This window comes from Trichomycterus rosablanca, chromosome 17, assembly GCF_030014385.1.
Source record: "Trichomycterus rosablanca isolate fTriRos1 chromosome 17, fTriRos1.hap1, whole genome shotgun sequence".
NCBI classification, from domain to species: domain Eukaryota; kingdom Metazoa; phylum Chordata; class Actinopteri; order Siluriformes; family Trichomycteridae; genus Trichomycterus; species Trichomycterus rosablanca.
Genome location: NC_086004.1, coordinates 25,738,189 through 25,762,607, shown reverse-complemented (window position 1 = coordinate 25,762,607; position 24,419 = coordinate 25,738,189). Strand labels below are relative to the sequence as shown.

The 24,419-nt window shown below is 38.9% G+C and overlaps 1 protein-coding gene across 1 annotated transcript in view; it reads right to left on the bottom strand.

The window, feature by feature from the left end:
• Positions 1-2,680: 2,680 nt before the first annotated feature.
• The window catches only part of tbl1xr1a (TBL1X/Y related 1a), a 58,444-nt gene continuing 36,705 nt past the window's right edge, over positions 2,681-24,419 (bottom strand). The window contains exons 3-17 of the mRNA XM_063012381.1: positions 24,088-24,152; positions 12,410-12,514; positions 12,098-12,243; positions 10,922-11,141; positions 10,662-10,794; positions 9,731-9,872; positions 9,564-9,627; positions 9,384-9,481; positions 9,245-9,305; positions 7,482-7,603; positions 7,312-7,386; positions 4,991-5,118; positions 4,720-4,885; positions 4,151-4,252; positions 2,681-3,039 (exon numbers count right to left, since the gene is read on the bottom strand). Of these exons, the coding sequence (XP_062868451.1) occupies positions 3,013-3,039; positions 4,151-4,252; positions 4,720-4,885; positions 4,991-5,118; positions 7,312-7,386; positions 7,482-7,603; positions 9,245-9,305; positions 9,384-9,481; positions 9,564-9,627; positions 9,731-9,872; positions 10,662-10,794; positions 10,922-11,141; positions 12,098-12,243; positions 12,410-12,467 (1,542 nt within the window). The 5' untranslated portion in view covers positions 12,468-12,514; positions 24,088-24,152 and the 3' untranslated portion in view covers positions 2,681-3,012. The remainder of the gene's footprint in view (positions 3,040-4,150; positions 4,253-4,719; positions 4,886-4,990; positions 5,119-7,311; positions 7,387-7,481; positions 7,604-9,244; positions 9,306-9,383; positions 9,482-9,563; positions 9,628-9,730; positions 9,873-10,661; positions 10,795-10,921; positions 11,142-12,097; positions 12,244-12,409; positions 12,515-24,087; positions 24,153-24,419) is intronic.

Genomic DNA, 24,419 nt, shown 5'->3' with positions numbered 1-24,419 from the left:
GCTGAGAACATATCCAACCCAGAACTCTCAACATGGGTAAGTACTGTACATGCTCCATGTGTCCAAATTCTCCAATCATCAGTCTTACTCTTTTTTTGTAGCTACAAAGAAATATGATTTACAAAAGTACTAAAAGAGTACAAAAAGTCCAGGGGAAGGGAGGGGTGATGAGAGATAAGCTAGAGACAAAATGAAAAGGTCGGCAAGCAGACATCAGTAGAGCCAATTAACCAAAAAAAACTTTCAAAAAAAACACTAAAATGCCCATTAACTGTGACTGACTGATTAATATTGTCCCGATAATGAAATTAAAACAGAACTCTGTGAACCACTTTGTGTGTAAAATTACATATAATGCTTAAAATAGTGATGTGACATCTGAAAGAGCAACACTCAGATCTAAAGCCATGTCTGCTCTTTTAGCATTATTAAGTTATTTAATAATGCCTATATTAATGACCATCAGCAGCAACAAAATCAATGTAGCGTGTAAAATGTACAATATTTCACTTCAAGTTTAGGATTTGCAGCAAAAGCATGTACTCATCACAGACAGGATTGGAATATCAGTCCCTCTTTACACTTGGTCATTCAATTATACCCAGACAAAATAAATGCAGGTTGAAGTTTACAAGACATGTTTAAACCAGATTAATATTTGATCACTAAATCCACATCAGTGTATTTAGTATTCAGTGTAGAAGTCTATTGGACTAGCCCACCACTATTGAGACCCAAGTTAGAATGTCAGAGGCGCTGTCTGTCGGCCGGGCGTCTACACAGACATGATGCCATGTCTGGGGGGGAAATGGGTTTAAAGGCCTGCAATTGATTGCCACCATGTCCAGGGTATTCCTGCCTTACACCGAGTGCTTCCCAGTGAAACCAGACTGGGTGCAACTCTGACCAGGACAAAAAGCAGTAATGAAAATGGAAACAAAACATTAGAGGTTTTTTGATGCGCTTGAGGCAGATGTGATACAAGTGTAAATATATCAGTCTTTAAAAAAAATACATCTGACAACCAAACCCAACTCACTGCTAATAAGGGATGTGTTAACCATTCTGGTACTGAACCAATATATCAGTGATATTTACAAATCCGATCCAATGGTTGATTGATAATTTATCTTCATGAAAATCTAGGGTAAAAGTACTGTTAACATGGCAGCACAGGATCAGTGTGGGTAGTGATTAACAGATCTAATGTGCTTCCTTAGTCCGATGTGTTTAGCACCGATACCAAATCAAATGAGCTAACAATGAAATAACTAAAAGGTTATTCTGCGTTCAAGCAACTGTTAATTGTTTATGTAAAGGTGCAATATGGAAATGAGACTCCAGTAACAGCAGTAGCTGACAGACATTTGTGATGCAGTTTCATGCATATTATGTGAGTTGAAAAAAACTATATATATATATAAATAAAACTGCTGTCCTCTTTTTAGTGCGTGTAAGACATTTGGGCCATCAGCATTTTCTGATTAAAACTCAAACAGCAACAGCAGGAGCACAAGAGACAAACCACGAGCAACATCAGCAACTTGTCATCTGTAAGTGTGAACATGCGGTTATATTTAAACCTGCATGATACATTTTTATAGGGGGATGTTTGTTTTCTTTTGTTTTCTACTAAACCTTGTTGTTTCCCATGTAATGATGATAAACTGACAGCCCATTCACAGTCTGCTAGCCCAAGGTGTCCAGGCTTGCCCTACATACACAACTAAAGATACAATCCAGGTATAATTTACATTAAATGACCAGGTGTAAATGGGGTCCACCAGCTATTTTGCATGTACGTTAACATGCACCATTTCTAGGGCAATTTTAATATTACGTATAGACATTCTTTTCTTTAGCTTTAATTGACCTTTTCAACCCAGTGCTTAGACTTGCCTTAAGCTTCAAGGTTCTTGTTACATAAATACTCCAAGTTCTTGTTCTACACTAGTGAAAGTTTCTCGGCAGATTTAAGACAGATTTAAAACACATTGATGAGAACGGATCCTTCAAACAAGTCACTGTAAGAGATAAAATGTCCCACAAACCATTTATTTTTGATTGACTTTGATGAGCTGAACTTAAAGTAGCAGCTCATCTTTAAAACCATTAACACCAACTGTTGTAGACTTGCAATATACCACAACTCACAGTTTTAGAAGCTGTGAAACAAAGCAAGTCTGTTTGTTTTAATACTAAATATACTGCGGGTATCCACTGTAGTTTAGAGTAGTTTATAGATAGTCTGGAACCTTAAAAGGTACGTCAGTCTGCTTTTAATGTAGTATAAAAGAAAATCTAATGAGCAGCTTCAACAGTTAACATGTTGCTCTATCAATACTGCACATAATGCACTATGTATGTCTTTAAATGTGCACCACGATTTTCATATATGTTTAGCTCTGCAGAGTTTACGTCTCCTTAAATTGAACAGTTAACCAAATTAAAACTACTGGAACTGAAGTGAAATGTTCCCGGTTTTTTTAACCCAAAATGTATGGTACCAAATGACCCTAAATATCTGGACTGTGTGTAAAACAGGGAAATATAATTCCTTATTCCATGCACCTTAAATGTAAATGTTAAAAAATAAAAGCAAGAAATGCAATGGTTGAGAGAAAGCAAAACAGAAAAACACAGAAATGTGTGCACACTGAAATGGAACTAAGAACAAAGATTAAAATCTTTTCGCTTGTTTATTTTGATGAGATTGGTTCGAAGAACAAATAGTAAAATATCTTCCAAATTTGGTAAATATACCAGTCCATTTTTTTCTTTTCTTCTTTTGAATTTACCCCACCAACGTTACTTACAAAAGTCCCTTTTTATGTCTCTGGTTGGAATCACTTCCACTATGCTTTGTCTGCTGTGTCAGGATGCCAGTTTTATTCCTCCTGTCTGTAGTGGCTGGCCATGGTACAATAGGGATTGTAGCAGTACATGGGGCAGGGACAGTCATTTTGGCTATGTACACATTCATAGTCGGTCCATGGCTTCCAACAGGCAGCGTTATTTCCTCAGGTCTAATACACAAACCTAAACAAAAACAAAAGAAATAGTTAACAAAATGGTTCTACACAGCTGTTTTCTACAATGTATGCCCAGTTGAGCTTTAGAAAATTGTTGCTGTTGTTGGGATCTAATACAGTCATGGTGAATCCTTTAAAGCAGCGGTCCCCAGCCTTTTTTGCACCACGGACCAGTTTTATATAAGATATCATTTCACGGATCTGCGGGGGCGGGGGGGATTTAAAATAGAATAACTATAGAAGGGAAAATCAGTGTGAATCCTGAGCTTTTGTCACTGCAACAAGATGCTGCTCCCACCTAGTGGTGATTGGAGACAATAACAGCTGAAGAGTATTGAAAAATGTAATTGCTCTTGAAGCAATCTCTAATTATTTATTCTTTTTGTGCAGCCCGGTATTACATGACCCACAGACCGGTACCTGTCTGCAGCCCAGTGGTTGGGGACTACTGCTTTAAAGCATCCCAGTTGCCATAATAAAGTCTGTTTAATTATATATACTATATATTACATATACACAATGGATTGTATTGTGGATACCCATCAATATACAATTAATCACCCCAATCACAAAGTGAAAACATGTTCGTGTTTTCCAAAAATAAGTTTATTATAAAAAAATTAAAATCTCTTTATTTACTAAAACGTTCAGACCCTTTCTTCAATGCTTTGCTGCCAAAGGTGCTTTTTCCCCAAATCCTTTATTCAGTTGCAGCTTCAGGTCTACTTAAATACATTTCTGCAAACTTGGCACGCCTAGATTTAGAAAGTTTATCTCATTCCTAATGGCAGATCTTCTGTCTGTGAACTGCCATCTTTAGGTCTCTCCAAAGATGTTCGATAGGGATTAAGTCTGGGCTTTGTCAGGGCCACTCAGGAACATTTATAGACTTGCCTCAAAGCCACTCCAGTGTTGTTGTGGCTGGTTGAAAGGTAAACTGTCACCCCAGTCTTTGAGTTTGAATGAACAGGAGGAGGTTTTCTTTAAATGTGTTCCTATATTTTACCATCTACTGGTAACCAATGTAATGTCATTCATCTTCTAAGTTTGATGGAAAGTGAAACAGTGCACTAATGACAGAATAAGCTTACTGAGCACGTAATAATGTGAGTACTTACAGAGCCATCCGATGCACTTGCACCCACTTTGTCACCAGCTGCATTCCAGCACACTTCAAAAATGCCCCCTGTCCCCCTGTAGCTATGAACTAAAGCACCAGTCTGTGGAAACATAATAAACAGCAATTAGCTATCATAATCATAATCATGTTTACTATCGCTTTATTATGGTCAAGAACGTGGTGGGTCCAGCTTTTCGGGAATCACTGAGCACAATGCAGTAACACACACATCACGGGGCCTCTAGCAAATTTAATCATACTAGCTTTACCTCCCCAACACAGATGACAATAAATCAAGCTCTGCTGGGACCCAACACAAGCTTACTGTAAAAAACACACACAGTCTCAATTTTTAAGAAAGTCAATGCTAAACGATTAACTAAACTCAACAATGAACCGTTTTAACCTTCAATTTCCTATTTTTAGCTTGAACGTGACCTTTTGGCATGAACTGAATTGCAGTTAAAGTAAAATTACTTTTGACAACCTGCCCAGTTACCTGGCAGCTGAAATGACGAGTTAAGCACCACAATTATCCTCTATTAGGGTGTGGAAATTGGCTTTTACCTGCGTGTTCCAGATATGTACACACTTGTCGAAGGAGCCGCTGGCCAGATGGCGGCCGTCAGGGCTGAAGGCGACACTGTACACTGGTTCCTGGTGTTTGGTTAACGTGTGGATGCAGATGCCTCGATCTACGTCCCATAGCCGAACAGTGGAGTCGAAGGATGCACTGAACACAAGGAATATGCAGTTACAACAGCTGGATTTGACACTATTATTGTAATAAAAATAATTGAACAGTTAACAATGTACACTGTATGCAGCGTATGTTTACCTGGCGAGCATGAGATTGGCATTGGGATTGTTTGTGCCCGGTCCAGTTGGGCTCCATTTTATAGTGTAAATTTCTTTGCTGTGAGCTTGTAAGTCATGAACACACGAGTCCTGCTTCATACTCCAGATCTAAGAAGAATATATATATGTATATATTGATATATTACACTCAAATTTTCTCTTTAATATTCCAGATAGACAAGAAAGTTCAGACTGTTAGTGTGGATCTCACACACAACAACATGAGTTTTAATTTGATGGCATGCTTTTGGCTTCTCAGTTAACTGGTTACTAATACTTAATGCCAATTATTAATTTTAAACAATTTCAAACTGTGTAAAACTGTGCATTTAAACAAACTCTAAAATCATGTTAACCAAATTATCATCATCATTATTATTATTTTTAGCTAGTGCACATTATAATACCAGTATGACCCTAAAAATGAACAGTAATAATATCATAATTTGTGCAAATTACCCATTTTATAATAACCATGTTGTCCAACCAATAATGTATACAACTTATAACATAACATTAACAGGATACCTATTATATCTTCATTAAAAGATTGGCATGTGCCATTCTAATGGACTGATTGCTATTGGTTAAAAGAAATCAACACAATTTGCATCTCAAAACAAAATTACAGTGTATCACAAAAGTGAGTACACCCCTCACATTTCTGCAAATATTTCATTATATCTTTTCATGGGACAACACTATAGACATGAAACTTGGATATAACTTAGAGTAGTCAGTGTACAACTTGTATAGCAGTGTAGATTTACTGTCTTCTGAAAATAACTCAACACACAGCCATTAATGTCTAAATAGCTGGCAACATAAGTGAGTACACCCCACAGTGAACATGTCCAAATTGTGCCCAAATGTGTCGTTGTCCCTCCCTGGTGTCATGTGTCAAGGTCCCAGGTGTAAATGGGGAGCAGGGCTGTTAAATTTGGTGTTTTGGGTACAATTCTCTCATACTGGCCACTGGATATTCAACATGGCACCTCATGGCAAAGAACTCTCTGAGGATGTGAGAAATAGAATTGTTGCTCTCCACAAAGATGGCCTGGGCTATAAGAAGATTGCTAACACCCTGAAACTGAGCTACAGCATGGTGGCCAAGGTCATACAGCGGTTTTCCAGGACAGGTTCCACTCGGAACAGGCTTCGCCAGGGTCGACCAAAGAAGTTGAGTCCACGTATTCGGCGTCATATCCAGAGGTTTGCTTTAAAAAATAGACACATGAGTGCTGCCAGCATTGCTGCAGAGGTTGAAGACGTGGGAGGTCAGCCTGTCAGTGCTCAGACCATACGCCGCACACTGCATCAACTCGGTCTGAATGGTCGTCATCCCAGAAGGAAGCTGACGCACAAGAAAGCCCGCAAACAGTTTGCTGAAGACAAGCAGTCCAAGAACATGGATTACTGGAATGCCCTGTGGTCTGACGAGACCAAGATAAACTTGTTTGGCTCAGATGGTGTCCAGCATGTGTGGTGGCGCCCTGGTGAGAAGTACCAAGACAACTGTATCTTGCCTACAGTCAAGCATGGTGGTGGTAGCATCATGGTCTTGGGCTGCATGAGTGTTGCTGGCACTGGGGAGCTGCAGTTCATTGAGGGAAACATGAATTCCAACATGTACTGTGACATTCTGAAACAGAGCATGATCCCCTCCCTTCGAAAACTGGGCCTCATGGCAGTTTTCCAACAGGACAACGACCCCAAACACAACCTCCAGGATGACAACTGCCTTGCTGAGGAAGCTGAAGGTAAAGGTGATGGACTAAACCCAATTGAGCACCTGTGGCGCATCCTCAAGTGGAAGATGGAGGAGTTCAAGGTGTCTAACATCCACCAGCTCCGTGATGTCATCATGGAGGAGTGGAAGAGGATTCCAGTAGCAACCTGTGCAGCTCTGGTGAATTCCATGCCCAGGAGGGTTAAGGCAGTGATAATAATGGTGGTCACACAAAATATTGACACTTTGGGCACAATTTGGACATGTTCACTGTGGGGTGTACTCACTTATGTTGCCAGCTATTTAGACATTAATGGCTGTGTGTTGAGTTATTTTCAGAAGACAGTAAATCTACACTGCTATACAAGTTGTACACTGACTACTCTAAGTTATATCCAAGTTTCATGTCTATAGTGTCGTCCCATGAAAAGATATAATAAAATATTTGCAGAAATGTGAGGGGTGTACTCACTTTTGTGATACACTGTATTTCCAAATTCTAACTAACAATCCTAACAGACAGCACAGAAACACAGTGTAAGCACTTGTTCCACTCGACACTTGGCCCATACCTTCAGCGTCATGTCATCAGAACAGGATGCCAGCAAGTTACCAGTTGGATCCCATTTGATTGCGTTGACTTCATTCTGAAAGAGTGAAAAGAGGAAAAAAACATGCCAGTCATTTGGCAGAATGGGGCATTTGTCACATCACATGGTATAAGTGGACCAATTGGGCTTACTGTGTGTCCTTGGAATGTCTTTATGGGTCGGTCCTGGCCCAGTTTACACACATGGATGCACATGTCCGTGCTGCATGAGGCAAATGTGTTGTTGCTCTGCCAGTCCACATCCAAAGCAGGTGCTGAGTTTAGAGAACAGAGAGAAAATTCAAGTACAACTACAAGAGAGCTGCATATAAAAGCCACCATTACACACTGAGTTTAATTCTCACTTGTATATAGCAATAGTTATTATTCATTTCAAATAGAAGAACAGTAAACAGATTTATACAATTTAAAAACTGGGATATCTACAAATGCATAAAAGCTTTATAGATTCACACCCAAAGCTGGCACTGGTTACAATTTTAATAACTGAGGGTTTAAGCCCTTGAGCCTCAAGATCCTAACAGAAAGCTTGGTGGTGTTGCAGCTTAAACCTTTAGTCCTTCCAAAAATGGTCTAAAATGTTGATCTTATCTGCACCTGACAAGTAAACTTAGGACTAAATTACAAATTTGGTTAAACTCGTCTCACTCCATTCATGTTTGTTTGTTTGACTCCTAACACCATGTCAGTTGCTATTGCTATTATCATGGACGATTAAGGTCAAGTAGGGGGTCAATTTGCTTTCTTTACTTGTGTGTATAGAGATTAGAGTAGGAATGTAACGATGCACCGGAAGACAGTTAAAAATCGGTGCACATGTGCCATGATTTGAATCAATTATGCATTTAAGATGAATCGATATTCACTTTAAACAGCAGAGGGCGCTGGCGCTATTCACCTCGCCTGGTTGACGGGACTTGCCAGGTAGGGGATTTTCCAGCCAAATGTATTTATGTGAGGATGCTTTCTTTATTTGTATTATTTATTTATATAATATTGGATTTGTTTTAAAATTCATTTCAGTTTTTTTTACACAATAAGCATTACCAACCTCAGAAATAAAAGGGTATTCATTATTTAGATAAATAAAAGATCAGCACAAATACAGTATTTTATTTTATAAATAATATTCTAAATACTATATATATATATATATATATATATATATATATATATATATAAAATCTAAATATTTTACAAATAATAATAGGAAACTTTGTCATAATTTGTCTTCAATTTCATTTTGTTTAAAAAAAAACAAATTCGGGAAAAAAACGTATCATGAACACAGTATTGTGAGTACCGCAGTATCGCATCATGAGTAAAGTGTATCGTTACATCCTTAGATTAGAGTGATTGATTGTGTGACTGAGAATTTAGAGTTTAATAGTTTTTTTCCATATGGTATATGCCGTTAAGTGATGGTGCTTTTAAGACTTTTAGTGAGACTTTTAGAAACAGAATCTCCTTACGGACGTGTGTGTGGAAGAATTTTCTTCAGGTGGTGTTCATCTTTTGGCATGAATTAAGGATGTGTTTAACATAGGTTCTCTATTCATGTGTTCATCAGCAAATATAAATGGTTTAAGTGATGGGAATCAGGGGTAAAAACATCAGTAGCTCAGGCACAGTAAGTTTATTCATAACTTAACGACAAGTAATTTACCACTATGTAATGACACTTTTTGGACACTCCTATTGGTTCACATTTTTCTTGGTAGCGTGACATGGTAAATAATAATAATTTTGACCCCACAAACGATCCATTGTGGTAAAACAAACCTGTGCCAGAAATTCTCTAAGGATGTGTGTCTACAATCAATTTAAAATGCAGATTTATTGCGATCATGTGATGAAAAGCTCAATACAAGTGTAGTAATGTAAACTACGAGTACCTGAATGAAATGGAAACTGCTGCTTAGCCTCTCCCGTTTGAGCATCCCAAATAATCGTTGTCTGGAACAAGAACACAGCGATCAGTATTCATATCTAGCCAAGTAAACAAAGCCATCAACTTTACATTAGAGATCCTACCTTATCTACACCAGCGCTAAGGATAAAATTTCCTTTTTTGTTCCATTTCAGTGCAAATATAGGGCCTTTATGCTGACCCAGGGTACTAGCAAGATTACCTGCAAGAGACATTACTTTAGCATCAGGTAAAACTGGCACAAACTGGGTTCTTGTTCAAAGCAAAAAAGAAGACACACTCACCATCTTTTGTCCATATCCTGGCAAAGCCATCGTAAGAGCCCGTGGCTAATAACGTACCCTCGCTCTGCGAAATGAAATGACACATGTATCAACACTCTTATCTGCCCCTGAAAACCACAACACAGAAGTGCAGTGTAGAGTAGTCCAGGATCTGAAGTGCCACTTACATTCCAGTCTAATGATGTAACGTCTTTGTTGCTGGGCACGTCCTGACCTCCCTCTCGTATACAGTGCCTGAGCACGAGTTGTGTGGAGCTGGTGGTGCTGTTCTCACTCAGGTTCCATATACGAGCCGTCGAATCCCCAGACCTGTAAGTATACAAGTCAGACATGAACTGTAAGTATAGGGACACACTTTCTAAATCTTAAATTCATGTGTTTCAGACACAACAATTGCTAAAAAGGTGCATAAAATCAGTTATACAAAGAAAATGATACGCTTTCAACCTTGCAGCAACAGTTTAGGGAAGGTCCTTTCCTGTTCCAGCATTACCATACCCTTGGTGCACAAAACCAGGCCTATAAATACGAAGCTTGGTTTCAGGAAACGCCAGTGACCTGTACAGAGCCCTGACCTCAGCCCTGCTGAACAGCTTTGGAATGAACTGGAACATCAACCAAGGCTTTCTTGACCAACATCAGAGGCCAGTGGTTTAAATGCTCTTTTGACTGAATGGGCACAAATTCCCACAGAAATACTTAAAAGTCTTGTGAGAAGCTGTTTTAAAAAAGTGGCTTTTATAGCTGAAAATGTCACAGAGAGGTTTTCTGTTTCTTTGTTTGGATTTTAACACCATGTTTAACACACTGGCATAATCGGTATTGTGTTTGAGTCTGCTTATGCCATTTAGTGTATGCAATTCTACAAACTGCCCTTCTGAGTACTGGTTTATCATTTAAAGCCTGACCTGTAGCTAACAGGTGAATATACTGATGCAAACAGCCATGGGATTTCCACAAATAAGCATTGGCAGTAGAATGGGCAACATGGCACTGTGAGACATCTCCTTCCAGTACAATGATGACTAAGCTGAAGAAACGCTGAGGGCAGTGGAGAACAAATAAATAATAACAAGAACAGTTGGTGGAGTGACTGACCCAGAAGCGAGCAGGTCGCTGACGGGGTTCCAGGCGCAGATGAACACCTCTGACTCATGGCCCCTCAGTACCATTGCTTTATTTTGAGGAATTTCAACATCTCCATCCACCTCCATCATGTCCGTATGGTTATCTACACGGTGCACAAAACACAAACACATTTAGATGCACATAGTCTGACATTAGAAATGCCCAAATTGCTGCATGATTTTGCAACCTGTAGCCCTAGCAAAAAAAAGTACATGTAGTGTCAGACTCACTAGGTAAGGCATGTGCACCATTCTCCTCTCCATTAGCGGTGTTCTCTCCATTTTTGGCATTGCCCTGCATGTTGGTGCTGGAGGCCGGGGGTGCGGAAGCCGCTTGCTGCTGTGCGAGTTTGTCCCGATAGGCCTGCTGGCGCGTCTGCACTACGTCGGGCATCACAGCATCGATGAGAGACAGGGACTCGATCGGCCGGCCATCAAACAGTGTACCATCCTGCACATAAAAGCAAGACACCAACGTAAACACTACAAGGATTTGTAACAGGAGTACATAATGGTGTTTGGAATGGTCTGCTTGAACCAAAAACATATGCATCCTTAGATAAAATGCTGTCCGGGGTACTTTTTAGCCACTAGTGGCACTGTAGCACAAAATATCAAACCAGTCAGTGAATTCCCAGAGCATCAATTCCCATGCATCAATTAAACAAAGGGCTAAATAAAAATGATATGAAGATAAACAGTAGAGTTTCCTTTAAAAAATCAGTACATAAGTTGTACTGCCCTAGAGAAAACATGTTTTTATTTAAGCAAAGAAAATTAAGAACAGGCAAAATCATAATCGTATCATGTTAATGTGCACATGTTTTATTAGGTTCATTATTCTTCTGGCATAATTAATTTTAAAACACAAAGTCACATATCACAAATCTCCACATTGTGTCAAGGAAAATGTACTTAAAAGTTTGGAAAACGCATCCATAACAGATGGCTGTATGGACTTCCACAAAAGAAAATAAACCACCACATAAATAAATTATCCATTAAGTACAGGGGGAGTCAAAATTATGTTAACACTAATGGATCTATTCCCCGCGAAATGTGTGTCTTTAAATGGTACTGTTGCTCGCTGGTGTTGAACATGATGGCGAACAGGTTGAGACTGTCCTGTAAATCATCTGACACATATGAAGTATGTTTTGTGAATAAATGGATTCCGCCATTCAAGTGTTAATATAATTTTGACTTACCCTGTATATGAATGTGTTATCTACTAAATACATACCATATCTCTCTGTCAAAAGGCATACTTATTTACAGTCAAAACATTATAGCCTCAAAGAGCAGTCCTATTGTTATTATATATAAACTTTATCTTACATACATACTTCACAAACATATGTTAAATACGGTTGTTATTTTTTGCTTAAAAAAGTAGTTTAATCTCACCTCGTTGATACTGACTTCTGCCTCCACATACTGCAGGCCCTTCTGGATGATGGAAATGAGGGCAGCAGGGGGCACTAGGGCTCCGTTGATGTTGGACTGGCTGATATGGCTCTCTATGCCAAACGTGAAAGCTGAATGGGAAAACCCTGTTGACGAGGAAAAGGAAAGAACATCAGTTTGCAGGGAGGCTCAGCCCCTCAGAGCACTCATGACATGTCCTATTATGTGTAGCAATGGACAAAATAAGAAATGGAAATAAAAAAGTGTTTTTGTTCAATCATTTGTAAGATTTTAAACTTGCGGGGAACAAACCTGACTCCTGTAGGTATCTGTACACAAGAAAGTTGACCTCATCACTGCTTATGCTCATCTTTACACCTGCTTACACCATGAGGTCAGTACACACAGGACACAAGCCTGTAAAAAAGCAAAGAGAGGCAGAATATTAACCAAATAACCTTAACAGAAATAATTCTGGATGAAGTACAGAATGCAGATAAGAGGTTTTTCCATGGGGGAGTGACACGCTGCAAGAACGCGAAAACTAAATTAGTTTAGATCCCACAGGCAATAAAGCAGCACTGCTGAATAACAATCTGCACTTCCACAAGCCACCAGTACATAGTGGGGGCGCTGTGGTATTAGATTTACAACAGATGATAAACAAGTCCATGACCATTGACAAATCACACTTGGGTGTGGGGGGCAGCAGAGCAAGTGAGACATGACAGATCTTAGATAATGAGATAATGCCATGATCGACTAAATATAAGTACAAAATTTAATAACAATAATTACTAACAAAATACTACAGTTTTTCTTCTATGAAGAGAAGCCTATCTGTCTGTAGCAGCACTGACACACAAAAGCTGTTGGTTTGTCTTTAAAATATTCCTCCATTAAGCGTAGACCGTTGACTTATGAATTTAATTGGTTCCGAAGGGCTGTTTTTAAGTCAAAATGTTCGTAAGTTAAACCTATTTTTCCCATAACAAATAATGTAAATAGAATTAATATTGAATTTTACAAAATATAAAGAAAACACTGGATAAACACCGTCTGCTGTCCGAATGTTCGCTCACTCTATAGAGATGGAGAGAGACGGTCGGAGTCAACTTGTTCGTGACATCGCGCGTTTCGTTCGCGTGCGAATTTCGGTTTGTAATTCGAAATTTGTTCGTACGTTAAGTTGGAAAAAAAATCGCTCGTAACCCAAAATGTTTGTATGGTAAACGGTTCGTTAGTCAAGGGTCTACAGTAGTAAACTTCCCCAATTCAAATATCTACCCCACAGCCCAGACGTATGAGAGATTGACTGCGTCCAAAATCGCACTTCCATACTGAACAGTAACGTGAAAGCAGTACGTGAGAGCGGTTAGTGTGTCCAAATATGTAGTACTCATTAAACAGTACACGAAAAGTACCCGGATTACCTACTGCATGGGCAGCCAATTTTGAGAATGCAAACGATGCACACGTGCGGTCCGATAATCTATCCCATTATTTAACTGGAGCTGAAAAGGCGTTCCTTGCGAAGAAGAAAGGTGACGGAAAGCAGAGTAAGACAAACATTAATAAATGTTAAGTTTAAGTACAACCCTGATTAACGTTCTGAGCAGCTTTGTTGAGAACGACAGAATTAATTTTGTCTGATTTTAAAATTGTTATAACTGTGGCGATGTGACGTCATGCATCATGTGATTTTGGTAAGAAGGTGGACGTAGTAAGTATGAGGTTGCGTACTGTGTGAGCGTACTGCTTTACCGGCCGAGCAGCGTGCACTACCTTGATTTTACAACGTACTAATTAAGTATGCAATTTCGGATGCAGCCATTGTTGTCACAAATAAACTCGTACTTCCCAGAAATTCCTTCAGCTCCTGTAACGTTGATGTAGGTCTCTTGGCAGCCTTCCGGTCCAGTTTTCTTTTTGTCTTTTTTTTTTTTAATCAATTTTAGAGAGACGTCCAGTTCTTGGTAATATCACTGTTGTTCCATATTTTACCCACTTGTTGACGACCGTCTTCACTGTGTTTTATGGTATGTAATGGTTATGTAATGCCTTGAATTTTTTTTTACCTTTTTTCTGACTGATAATGTTCAACAGTGGGATCCCTTCCATACTTTCTAAGCTCTTTGTGAACCGTGGCTTTTGCTGTAAGATGCAACTAAGTAAATGCCAAAAAAAATAATATATACTTTATATATGTGCAATCAGAGTCTGTTTGATTGATGGCAGGTGTCACTGACGACTGTTTAACCAGAGTTAACATATGAAACAGCCACATCTCCAATTATAAGAGGGTGTGCAGACTTACGCAACCACAAAAAAAAATTTTTTATTATTATTTTAACACTCTTACACTCGTTATTTACAGTTTGTTTATCAATTGTATCAAATAAATCCAAAATGATTTTTCTTAGCCTTACTTTTGTACATCATAAAAACCCGCCCCTTTAACAGGGGTGTATGGACCTTTTATATCCACGGTATATGACTTCTGTCAGTGTGTGGTTCGAGTGCTGCTGCGGATATCCCCATTTAATCTGGCTATAGTGCCACCACTATAAACGCAGGTAATACGCTCTCTCATGGGTCATGTTTATTTTTGAGAATGCGTACAAACCGCGAGCTGAACAAACGCAGGGGAGTTACAGCAGTCATCTTGTTTGAGTTACTGTAATCCTGGTCTTACAAGAGCAAACACATGAATGCCTAATTCTAACAGGACAAAAATAACAATAATTCTTGTTTATTTACAATAGGTGACATTTTATACTACGTACATCATACAGTATCACGGGGGGCTAATTGTGGAATGTAAATTACTCCCCATAACAATTAAATTCGGTTTGCAATAGCATGGGGCAGGGGGTCATGGGGCAACCACTTCCTTTCCCCTTGGCAGGGCAGTATCATGTACAGAAAGTTCATGTACACACTCCCCTTTATTATTCTCAAGACTCTGTGCAGGCGCCTCATAACCAGCCAGCAGAGGCCGCAATTGCTGCAGTAATGAGAAATCCCTCTGATTATCCCTCCTAACCAGACAGGGTAATCATATCTGTGTAGGATCCTGGCTGGTCGATAGCACAGCTGAGATTCAAATTTGTATCTCAGTGGTAGTGGACTAGCGCATTAGACCGCTGCACCACCAAAGCATCCCGACCAATTTCTATTAATTCATAACTGACAATTAATAGTCAAATAACTGATAAGCTGAGAGTCCCATCAAAATATAAAACATATCACTAAGTGTGATAGACAAATATTACTGTTTAATAAACAGCGCCACATTAAACAAAGCAATAGTATAGAACAGTAAGACAAACACTGAGAAGAACCAGGTCAGCATTCATCTAACTGATAACACAAAGTCAGAAGCAAACAACTGATCACAAGCTATAACTCATTATGCTCATCAAAAGAGCAAGCAATGACAACATTAGTTCTAATGAGCAGAACTCTACACCTTCATGCAGGAGAATGATGCAGAATAACTTTTAATTCCATTTTAATGTTTTACCACCACAATTCAAGGTAAGGGTCATGGTGGGTCCATTTCCTCTGGAATCACTAGGCACAATGCAGTAAACACACCACACAGAAAACCATTTTCAGCCATGATAAGTGTGAATCAATAATGTTGGCCTAAAATAGAACAGTCATCCTGAATAATAATCTGCACTTCCACAAACCACCAGTACACTGTGGGGGTGCTGTGGTATTAGGTTCACAACTGATGGCAAAATAAAGACTAGCTAGGAGCATTCTATATTAGCAGTGCACTTGACATGGTTTGAGTCTAGTTACTTTTTGCTTCTGGCACCAGTAGGATTATGAGAACATGTGCAAAATGATGCATTTCTAGCAGATCAATTCTAATAAGCAAGTTTAGCAAATGAATAATGCATGAATCAATAAATTCACCTCTCTAACAGCCAGCAAAAAATATGACCTCATTTGGAAGCACTATTTCTGTGGTGAGGATAAACCACCTACATGTAGATTAGTCAAACCCACAGAACTGAAGAGGGTATGAAAACAAAACTGACTGTGTTCCAAACTGTCTCTGAAAGGACTTTTCACTGGTCATCAAGGGAACTGCAAACAAACAACCACACACAAGCCTAAGACCTTCAGCTAAAATGCAGATTGTTGGCTGAAGTGCAGTAAAGCACAAACTTTGGACCCACTGGGAGCACATTCTCTGGACTGATCAATCATGCTTCACTATCTGACAAATATATTTAGTTTTGAAGAAGGCTAGAAGACCACTACCTGCTCGAAATAATAAAAGAACAAAAAAAATAATTGGGCTATTCTGATGGCTCAAGCTGCTTACCCTTGCTAAAACTATACAGAGACATTTTAGAAAATTGTGTGTAGCTCTTTAAAGCCCATTACTGTCCGTAATTACAGTTCACCATAATGCGTAGCACAGATCACAACATCCTAGAATGTACTAACAAGAAAAATCCAGTTCAGATGGTTACTGTGTACGCGTCTTTCTTCCAAATGGATCTCCCAGGCAGGAGGGAAATGACAGTATAAACTGAATCCAGGTTACAGTACACACAAATCCTGAATAACAAGATGCACTTCCTTAAGCCACCAGTTCAGTGTGGGGGCATTGTGGTATCAGATTCACATCAGACATCCCAAGATTATACAGTTGAGGTAAAATGTTTATATACACACAAGCATGGGACATGTATGAGCACCATGCTTCACAGGAGGTACAATTCTGTGGGTTTTTAATGCCTCAAAATTTAGGTTTGTAAAAGCAATTTGGCCAGATTCACCAGAATTATATTTAATTAATCAAACAAATGAGACTAGAAACTGAGCTTTAAGACACTGATTAGCAGGGGCTTGGTACATGCCAATGTAAAGCTTGCATTACTGTAGACATTGAGACACACATACTGTGGACATCTTTTCATACATGATAGACCTGTTTAAATTTAGCTTAGCATAATGTGACAGTTTGGGTTGTTTAAGGTACAGAAATGTTACCAACTGTAGTCAATCACTAGTCAAAAGTAAAGAGGACATGATAAGACATTATAAAAACTCATCAACAAATTAGTAATCAGAGTTGGACTATTCATGTTTTTGTCTCAATGTTTCGCTAAATTTTATGGACACTCAAAGTAAACATTATTTTTTATACAAAGTATGTTTTGTAATCATTCAGTCACAAAAACAGTTGCCGAAATTACTGAAATAACTAGATGTCCTTTATAAGCGTATTAAACTGTAGCCAAAATCATTCTTACGTTTTTAACATTTTGGGGATATAAGAATAAAAAACATTGGCCTGTTTGGGGTTTAAACTAAAGATAAACACCAATAGGACAGACACTCTGGCTTAACACTGACATTTTTTATAATGTGAAAAACTATAAATCATCAGATAATAAAGCTGAGACAACATAATTAATGTGTTAAACTAAAGCTAAACGCAGCTTCATTCTGTTCTGCATCTATGCCACCATTTGCACTGTTTTAAGCGCAGTTGTGGCCTAGCGTTTAAGGTACGGGACTAGTAAGGTTGCTGGTTCAAACCTCACCACTGTCATGTTGCAACTGTTGGGCCCTTGAGCAAGACCCTTAGCCCTCAATTACTTAGACTGTAAGTCGCTTTGGATAAAAGCGTCTGCTGAATGGCAAAAATGTAAATGTAAATCTTTTTATGAAACTTTCATGTGTTTTATTTTTTGATGGGATGTTATAAGCTTGTCATTGACATATAGGCTTGACTAATGACGATTGGTTATCAGATTTAAGAAATTGGTACTATTTGCATCCCTAGTTTTTAATACTGAGAACTGCCATGTTTGGGCCATGTTAATAAAATGACCCAAGTTTAAATGTATGTAATAGTTTCATTGACTAATGACTCAATAATAATTTACTTTCTATTAGCACTGTCATATCAGCACAAATCTATAGCACAGTTGGGAAATGAAGCATGACGAGTAGACTTGACAGTTCTGACAGCGTGACGCACTGACGTGTTACACCCAGTTTTAAAAATAACACAGAGGTTACTTTAAATTAACTGAGGTGTTGTTTCACCTTTAAAAAGAATGTTTTACACACTTTGTTTACATTAATGACAGAACAAGTAGTTACTCAGTACACAAGTTTTAATGTCTAACACAGTCATGGACAATTTTGTATCTCTAATTCACCTCACTTACCTCACTCGGATGAATCTTGTGTGATGAGTAACTACCGTTCCTGTCATGAATGTAACGAAAGTGTAAAACATGACGTTAAAATCCTAATAAACAAATAAACAAAACCAAGGCTTTACCATTTTACTATAATTGCAGTGCTGAAAATGATCCACTAACATCTGGTCAGTGGGGGTCCTAAAAGGATCTCTTTCAATTGATAAACAGGGAACAAGAGGGTGACAAAATGTACAGAGCAGCTAATGGGCTACAGTCAGTAACTGTCTACCTACAAAGTTTCAGTATGGTATGTATAGGTTATAAATTATTAAGTGAATTCTTATACATAATAGATATATATAATAAATAGTTCAGTGAGTATATATTATACATAAGCCCAACGCTGGTCTTCGTAGGATGTGTTTGTTTACAGAAAGAATTTTCTTTCACTAGGATTTGAGCAAAGGCCAGGAACATTTCTATGATCAGGGCCATTTTTGTGCACTGCAGTTTTGTTCTATTTCAGGAGAGCACAGCTGTGGTGATGAAACACCTCACTGACTACGTTCTCACTTTGCTTCCCTGCAGCAGACAACTCATCAACTCGAGCTGTTTGTGAGAAACATCTTGTTTTAGCTCAACCAGCAAAAAAAAAAACAAAGACTTGTGAAGACTCAAGATTGAAAGTGAATGATTAAATCAAGGACAAAAGTCATACAGCTGGCTCTGATTAGTTTTTTTAATTTTTTTATTTTTTTTTTATTAAAATAATTTGCTCAACTTTTAAAACAGAGACAATACCACACCTGCCAACTGGGCTTAGAAATCTTTGTTTGAGATTAGGAGCAAAGCAAAGCAACTTAGCAATCAGTTTATTTTAGAATTGACCAGAGCACAAACACCAGATGTAGGTGCAGCCAGAGACAATCCAGTCTGATCACTCGAAATCAGATTCAGAGGTGGTCAGGAATGGATCCCAAACAAATTTAACATGAAGTTAAGCTCCAGGGGTGCTGTACGATGGCTGACTCTGCACTCTGCCTACAGCTTACAAAAAAGTAAAATTAAATTAAAAATACGCTGGTTTATCTGGAAAATGAATGTCATTGTACTGTACACATGTATATGTACATTTGCAGGTGAAAAGGAGAGCTGACAATTACACACTCGGTACACAAGATTAATCAGTTCACAAGGTTATATCACAGACAATTTTGTATCTCCAATTCACCTCATTTGTACGTCTTTGGACTGTGGGAGGAAACCGGAGCACCCGGAGGAAGCCCACGCAGAAATGGGGAGAACATGCAAACTCGTCATGGAAAAGGTAAAGCAGTAAAGAAAGAATACAACTGGTTAACTGGCTATGACTAGACTGGGAGGAAAAGGGAAATGTATATATAACCACAAATCATCCAGGCACTTAATTAATAAATGTATTTACCTTCTGATTTCCTTATTACATTTGTGGCTCTAAAATTATTCAGATTTATTAACAATAACATTTAAGGAACGAAGTCGTAACAAATCGCTCTAAAAAAGCAACTGCTGTCCACTAAATAACTTAACCAGTTCACTACATTTAGCAAAATGAACACATCCCAGCAGGATTTTTTAATAAGGTGATACAGGTATTACATAACCTTGTTAAACTTTTGTCCTTAATTAAATGAATGTTTTACACCATGTATTTGTACTCAATTACAAAATAATTCAGTGCGACGTGCAATAACAAAAGCAGTGTTTTTGAGTTCAAGGGTTTGATAAAGCACATCTTCAGTATCAGCTCTATTAGCATTTATAACTAGTATTTTCACTAGTCACGTTCTTACAGTGAATATGATGTATATCACCACTACGCAACCTGACCTGTTGGATTATACAAGAAGGATTATCTTGTACTCCTGAACTCTTGGAACCCAATGCTGGTTACCTAGACAGAGAATACAAGTGTGCTAAGCTACAGAGCAGTATTAAATTACTCAGTGCAAAGAGTTTAAGAAATTACGTAAACTGTATTGACAAAATGGTGCTCAATCAGGCTGCTACTGTTGCACAATAAGTCAAGTCTGTATATTAGTATGTACCTGTTACTAATTACCAATTGAACTAACTTAACTAAAAATAGGTCTCACACACTCTGAAGATTAACCCTGACCCAAATCTTCTTTATTTTCACACTATCTATAGTGGGAGTTTGCACCAGCCTTTACTCAGAGCTTTACTTACACACTACTGTCAAACATGATCTCTGTTCACACGAGCATTTCAAGAAGAACTGAACAATTAGCCCTCACTGATTTCCAAAATTCCTTACGATGTGTCAAACGAATCTCTGAGCCTTTCATAACAGTCATTAACGTTTTAACTTTGTAACGTTAAGTTGTTCTGGCAGTACTTAGTGACCCTGCTTCAGTACCTGATCTGGCTGCTTATACGTTATAGTCTCACAAAGCCAGACATCTTCACGAGATTTGACAACTGAGGACAAAATCCATGCGCCACTACGGTCAGTGAATGTTCTGACCTGCTAAACGTCACAAATTTACGGGGAAAATGTTACCACAGTGGTCCCCAACACCACGGACCGGTTTCATACAAGATATAATCTCACGGACCGGCGGGGGCAGGAAGATTTAAAATAGAATAACTATACTACTCACAAATATGCTGCTTCCACCTAGGGTGATTGAAGACAATAACACCTGTAAAAACATAGTGTTCATTGCTGATGTAACAATCTCTAATTATGTATTCTTTCTGCGAGGCCCACAGACCGGTACCGGTCCACGGCCCGGTGGTTGGGGACCACTGTGTTAGGGTACATTTAGCATATGATTTAGATCTGTCCGAGGTGTTTAAATGTACTGGTGTCCTTTCTGTTTCTAACATCACACTGTTCAGTAACAAAACATTCATTTAACTGCTGCTACAGCTACTGCAGTTGTCAAAATCTACACAAATCAAAAGTAAATAAAAAAGTTTAAAAAATATTATCAGTTAGTTGGTTGGTGGCAAATTTCACAGTAGAACAGGTATAATTAGCCAGCCCAAATCCTAAACTCCTTCTTCCAAGTACAATATGGTTGATTTACCATCATTACACCGCCAGCACACGTCTGAACTGTTGTCACAAAGCAGGTTGGAACCATGGATTCATGCTGTTTAGAATCTATTCTAAAACCCATCGTCTGTGTGTTGAGATGTAAATCAACGTTCATTAAGACTACTGTGGTCTCAGATTACAGTGCTTGAAAAGAATTCTTGGACTTCAAACTATTTATTAACTAGCTAGCATCAGTAGACTAAAAGGCATATCACATTCCACTATTTAACAAATAGTCAAATCTGACCTTATTCCTTTAAAAACAGCTGATTATCTGTCAGTGGAAAATAAAGATGGAATAGAGATCAAGGGAAGGGAAAGACAGTCCCATGGCCCCTTTTGGAGTTCAGGAGGAAAGGGGAACTTGAGCTAATACAATAACAGAACCTTCTGTAGATGTTTGGCATGGTTTCCCTGAAGGCAGAATGGAAATATGGAGAGTGTTTTCTAGCGCTCAAAGGGTTCATTATAGAACGGAATGTAGCCTGGCATTTCCCTTCAATAAAACCAACTAGCAAGGGAAGGGAACTTACACACCAAATGCAATGCAAGGCCTTTATCTCGGTAAACGAACAAGGACGACTCAGTAAATCCATAAATTATAATTGAGCCTTACTTAACATAAATGTCTCATTGCTAACCAAATAATCTGAACCATTAATCGAGGATCACAATGCATGAGGATTATACTGCTTTTGTTGCAAAGCAAAAAAAACAAAGCCACAGATGTTCAAGATCTCAGCTCTTCAAGTTCAGCTTTAAGATCTCAGCACAATGATGCTGTGCTGTACAAATCAGTCAAATCAAATATTGTTGCCTTGCTGTAAACCTTGAATTTTTATCAATAAGAAAATACATTTTATTTATTGAATAGGATTTTAACGTCATGTTTAATGTCAAACACAGTCATGGACAATTTTGAATCTCTAGTTCACCTCACGTGCACGTCTTTGGACTGTTGGAGGAAACCGGAGCTCCCAGAGGAAACCCTCGCAGACAGGACACAGGAGAACATGCAAATTCCACACAGAAAGGACCCACCTGGGGATCAAACCCAGGACCTTCTTGCAGTGAGGGGACAGTGCTACCCCCTGAGCCTCAGTCATGCCCTCAATTCAAAAATAAAAGTGGAGCAGACTAAAAGTTTGTTTGTTTATTAGGATTTTAATGTCGTGTTTTACACTTTTGGTTACATTCATGACATGAACGGTAGTTACTCGTTACACAAGGTTCATCAGTTCACACAAGGTTATATCGAACACAGTCATGGACAATTTAGTATCTCCAGTTCACCTCACTTGCGCGTCTTTGGACTGTGGGAGGAAACCGGAGCGAGCAGACTAAAAGAAAAAGATAAATGGACTGCAAAAAACAATCTGGTTATTCAGCATTCGTATGCTCTTAATCGGATCGTCTTTTTTCCCTTTGACTGCATGCTTGCCAAACAATAACCACAGCTGCATCTAAAAGTGCATACTACAGCACCATAGTGGTGTACTGGCAGAACAATTTTAAGTGTGGAAGTATTTGGTTTGGCACAGGCTTCATTTCCATCTTTCAAAATAAAGACTCAAGTTTTTTGCACAACTCTGCAGAAGTAGGAAAATGCATAGAAGTGCATGACCAACACATGCAATATGATTTATTTATTAGGATTTTACCATCGAGTTTTACAGGCTTGGGTTACATGCATGACAAAACATGTAGTCACTGGTTACACAAGATTCATCAGTTCAAGTTCTTAATGTCAAACACAGTCAAGGACAATTCTGTATCTCCAAATCACCTCACTTGCATGACTTTGGACTGCGGGAGAAAACCCACACCGACACGGGAAGAACATGCAAACTCCACACAGAAGGGACCCCGACTGCTTCACCTGGGGATCGAACCCAGGACCTTCTTGCTGTGAGGCGACAGTGCTACCCACCGAGCCACCGTGCCACCGCAATACAATGAATGAAGATAAAACTATAGTTTGTGTAATGCCTGTTAAACACAACTCTGCCGTTTACCTGAGCGCAGCAACAATCAATAGAAAACGTGTGGCAAAGCTCATGGTAAGTGGCACCACCTCACTCCATAGAAAACAATGGCACAGCCGGCATGCAAAAGCAGCTTCGCCACATATCATGTGAATGCAACCTGTGTACAAAGTGCAACCCCACCATGATCTAAGTGTTCATTCACACACAGACAGACACACACACAGCCATCCTTCTAGGCCTCCCATCCCCCTCTGCTGCTGACTGGACAGGCAGCAGGCAAATAAAATGGATTATTTCTTCCCTTCAGCGCTGTGCTGAGGGAATAATCATTGATAAATTAGGTTCAATCTCCAGCAGCCAGCTCTTATCATTTCTTATCTGCAGACAAGCCAACTGAACTTAGCCCAGTTCCAGGAATTCCCCTTACCTTTCACACAGAGAGGTAAAACCACTAAAGAACATTAAAATTCAACCAGGTCTCAGGTTTTAAATGGCGTTACCAGTGTTCAGTACAACTAAGAGTGTAACCTGAAAGTAATGATGACTGATAACAACATCATCATATGCTGGAGTAAGAGGAATAAATGTTACTAAACACACGTCATTATAAAGCGCTATACTTTTAAATGTGCCGATGCTGAATAGAAACTGAATGTAACGACAAGCTCAGAATGCCCCCACACTCCAAAAATAACCCTTATTTCTACTCACCTCAGTATTAACTCTTTTCCACAAAGCAAATATTGTATAAGGGTCCTGTCCGAGTGTCTAAGTACCTGCAATAAGAACAAAGCAGAATTAACAGAGCATCTGGGTACAGCAGTTATTAGTTTCATACACAGCCGGTTTAAAAGGAAATTATATTGCAGGTGGTGGCCACAGACAGTTACTCCTTATACTTCCTGACCGATTCCTCTCTAGTTGCATTTTTCTAGTGTCCTTGTAACTACTGGTAACATATCGACACCACTGACTGGCCATAACGCTCCCCAGACCTAAATCCAATTAGGAACCTTTGGGACGTTATGTATCAGTATGTCTAA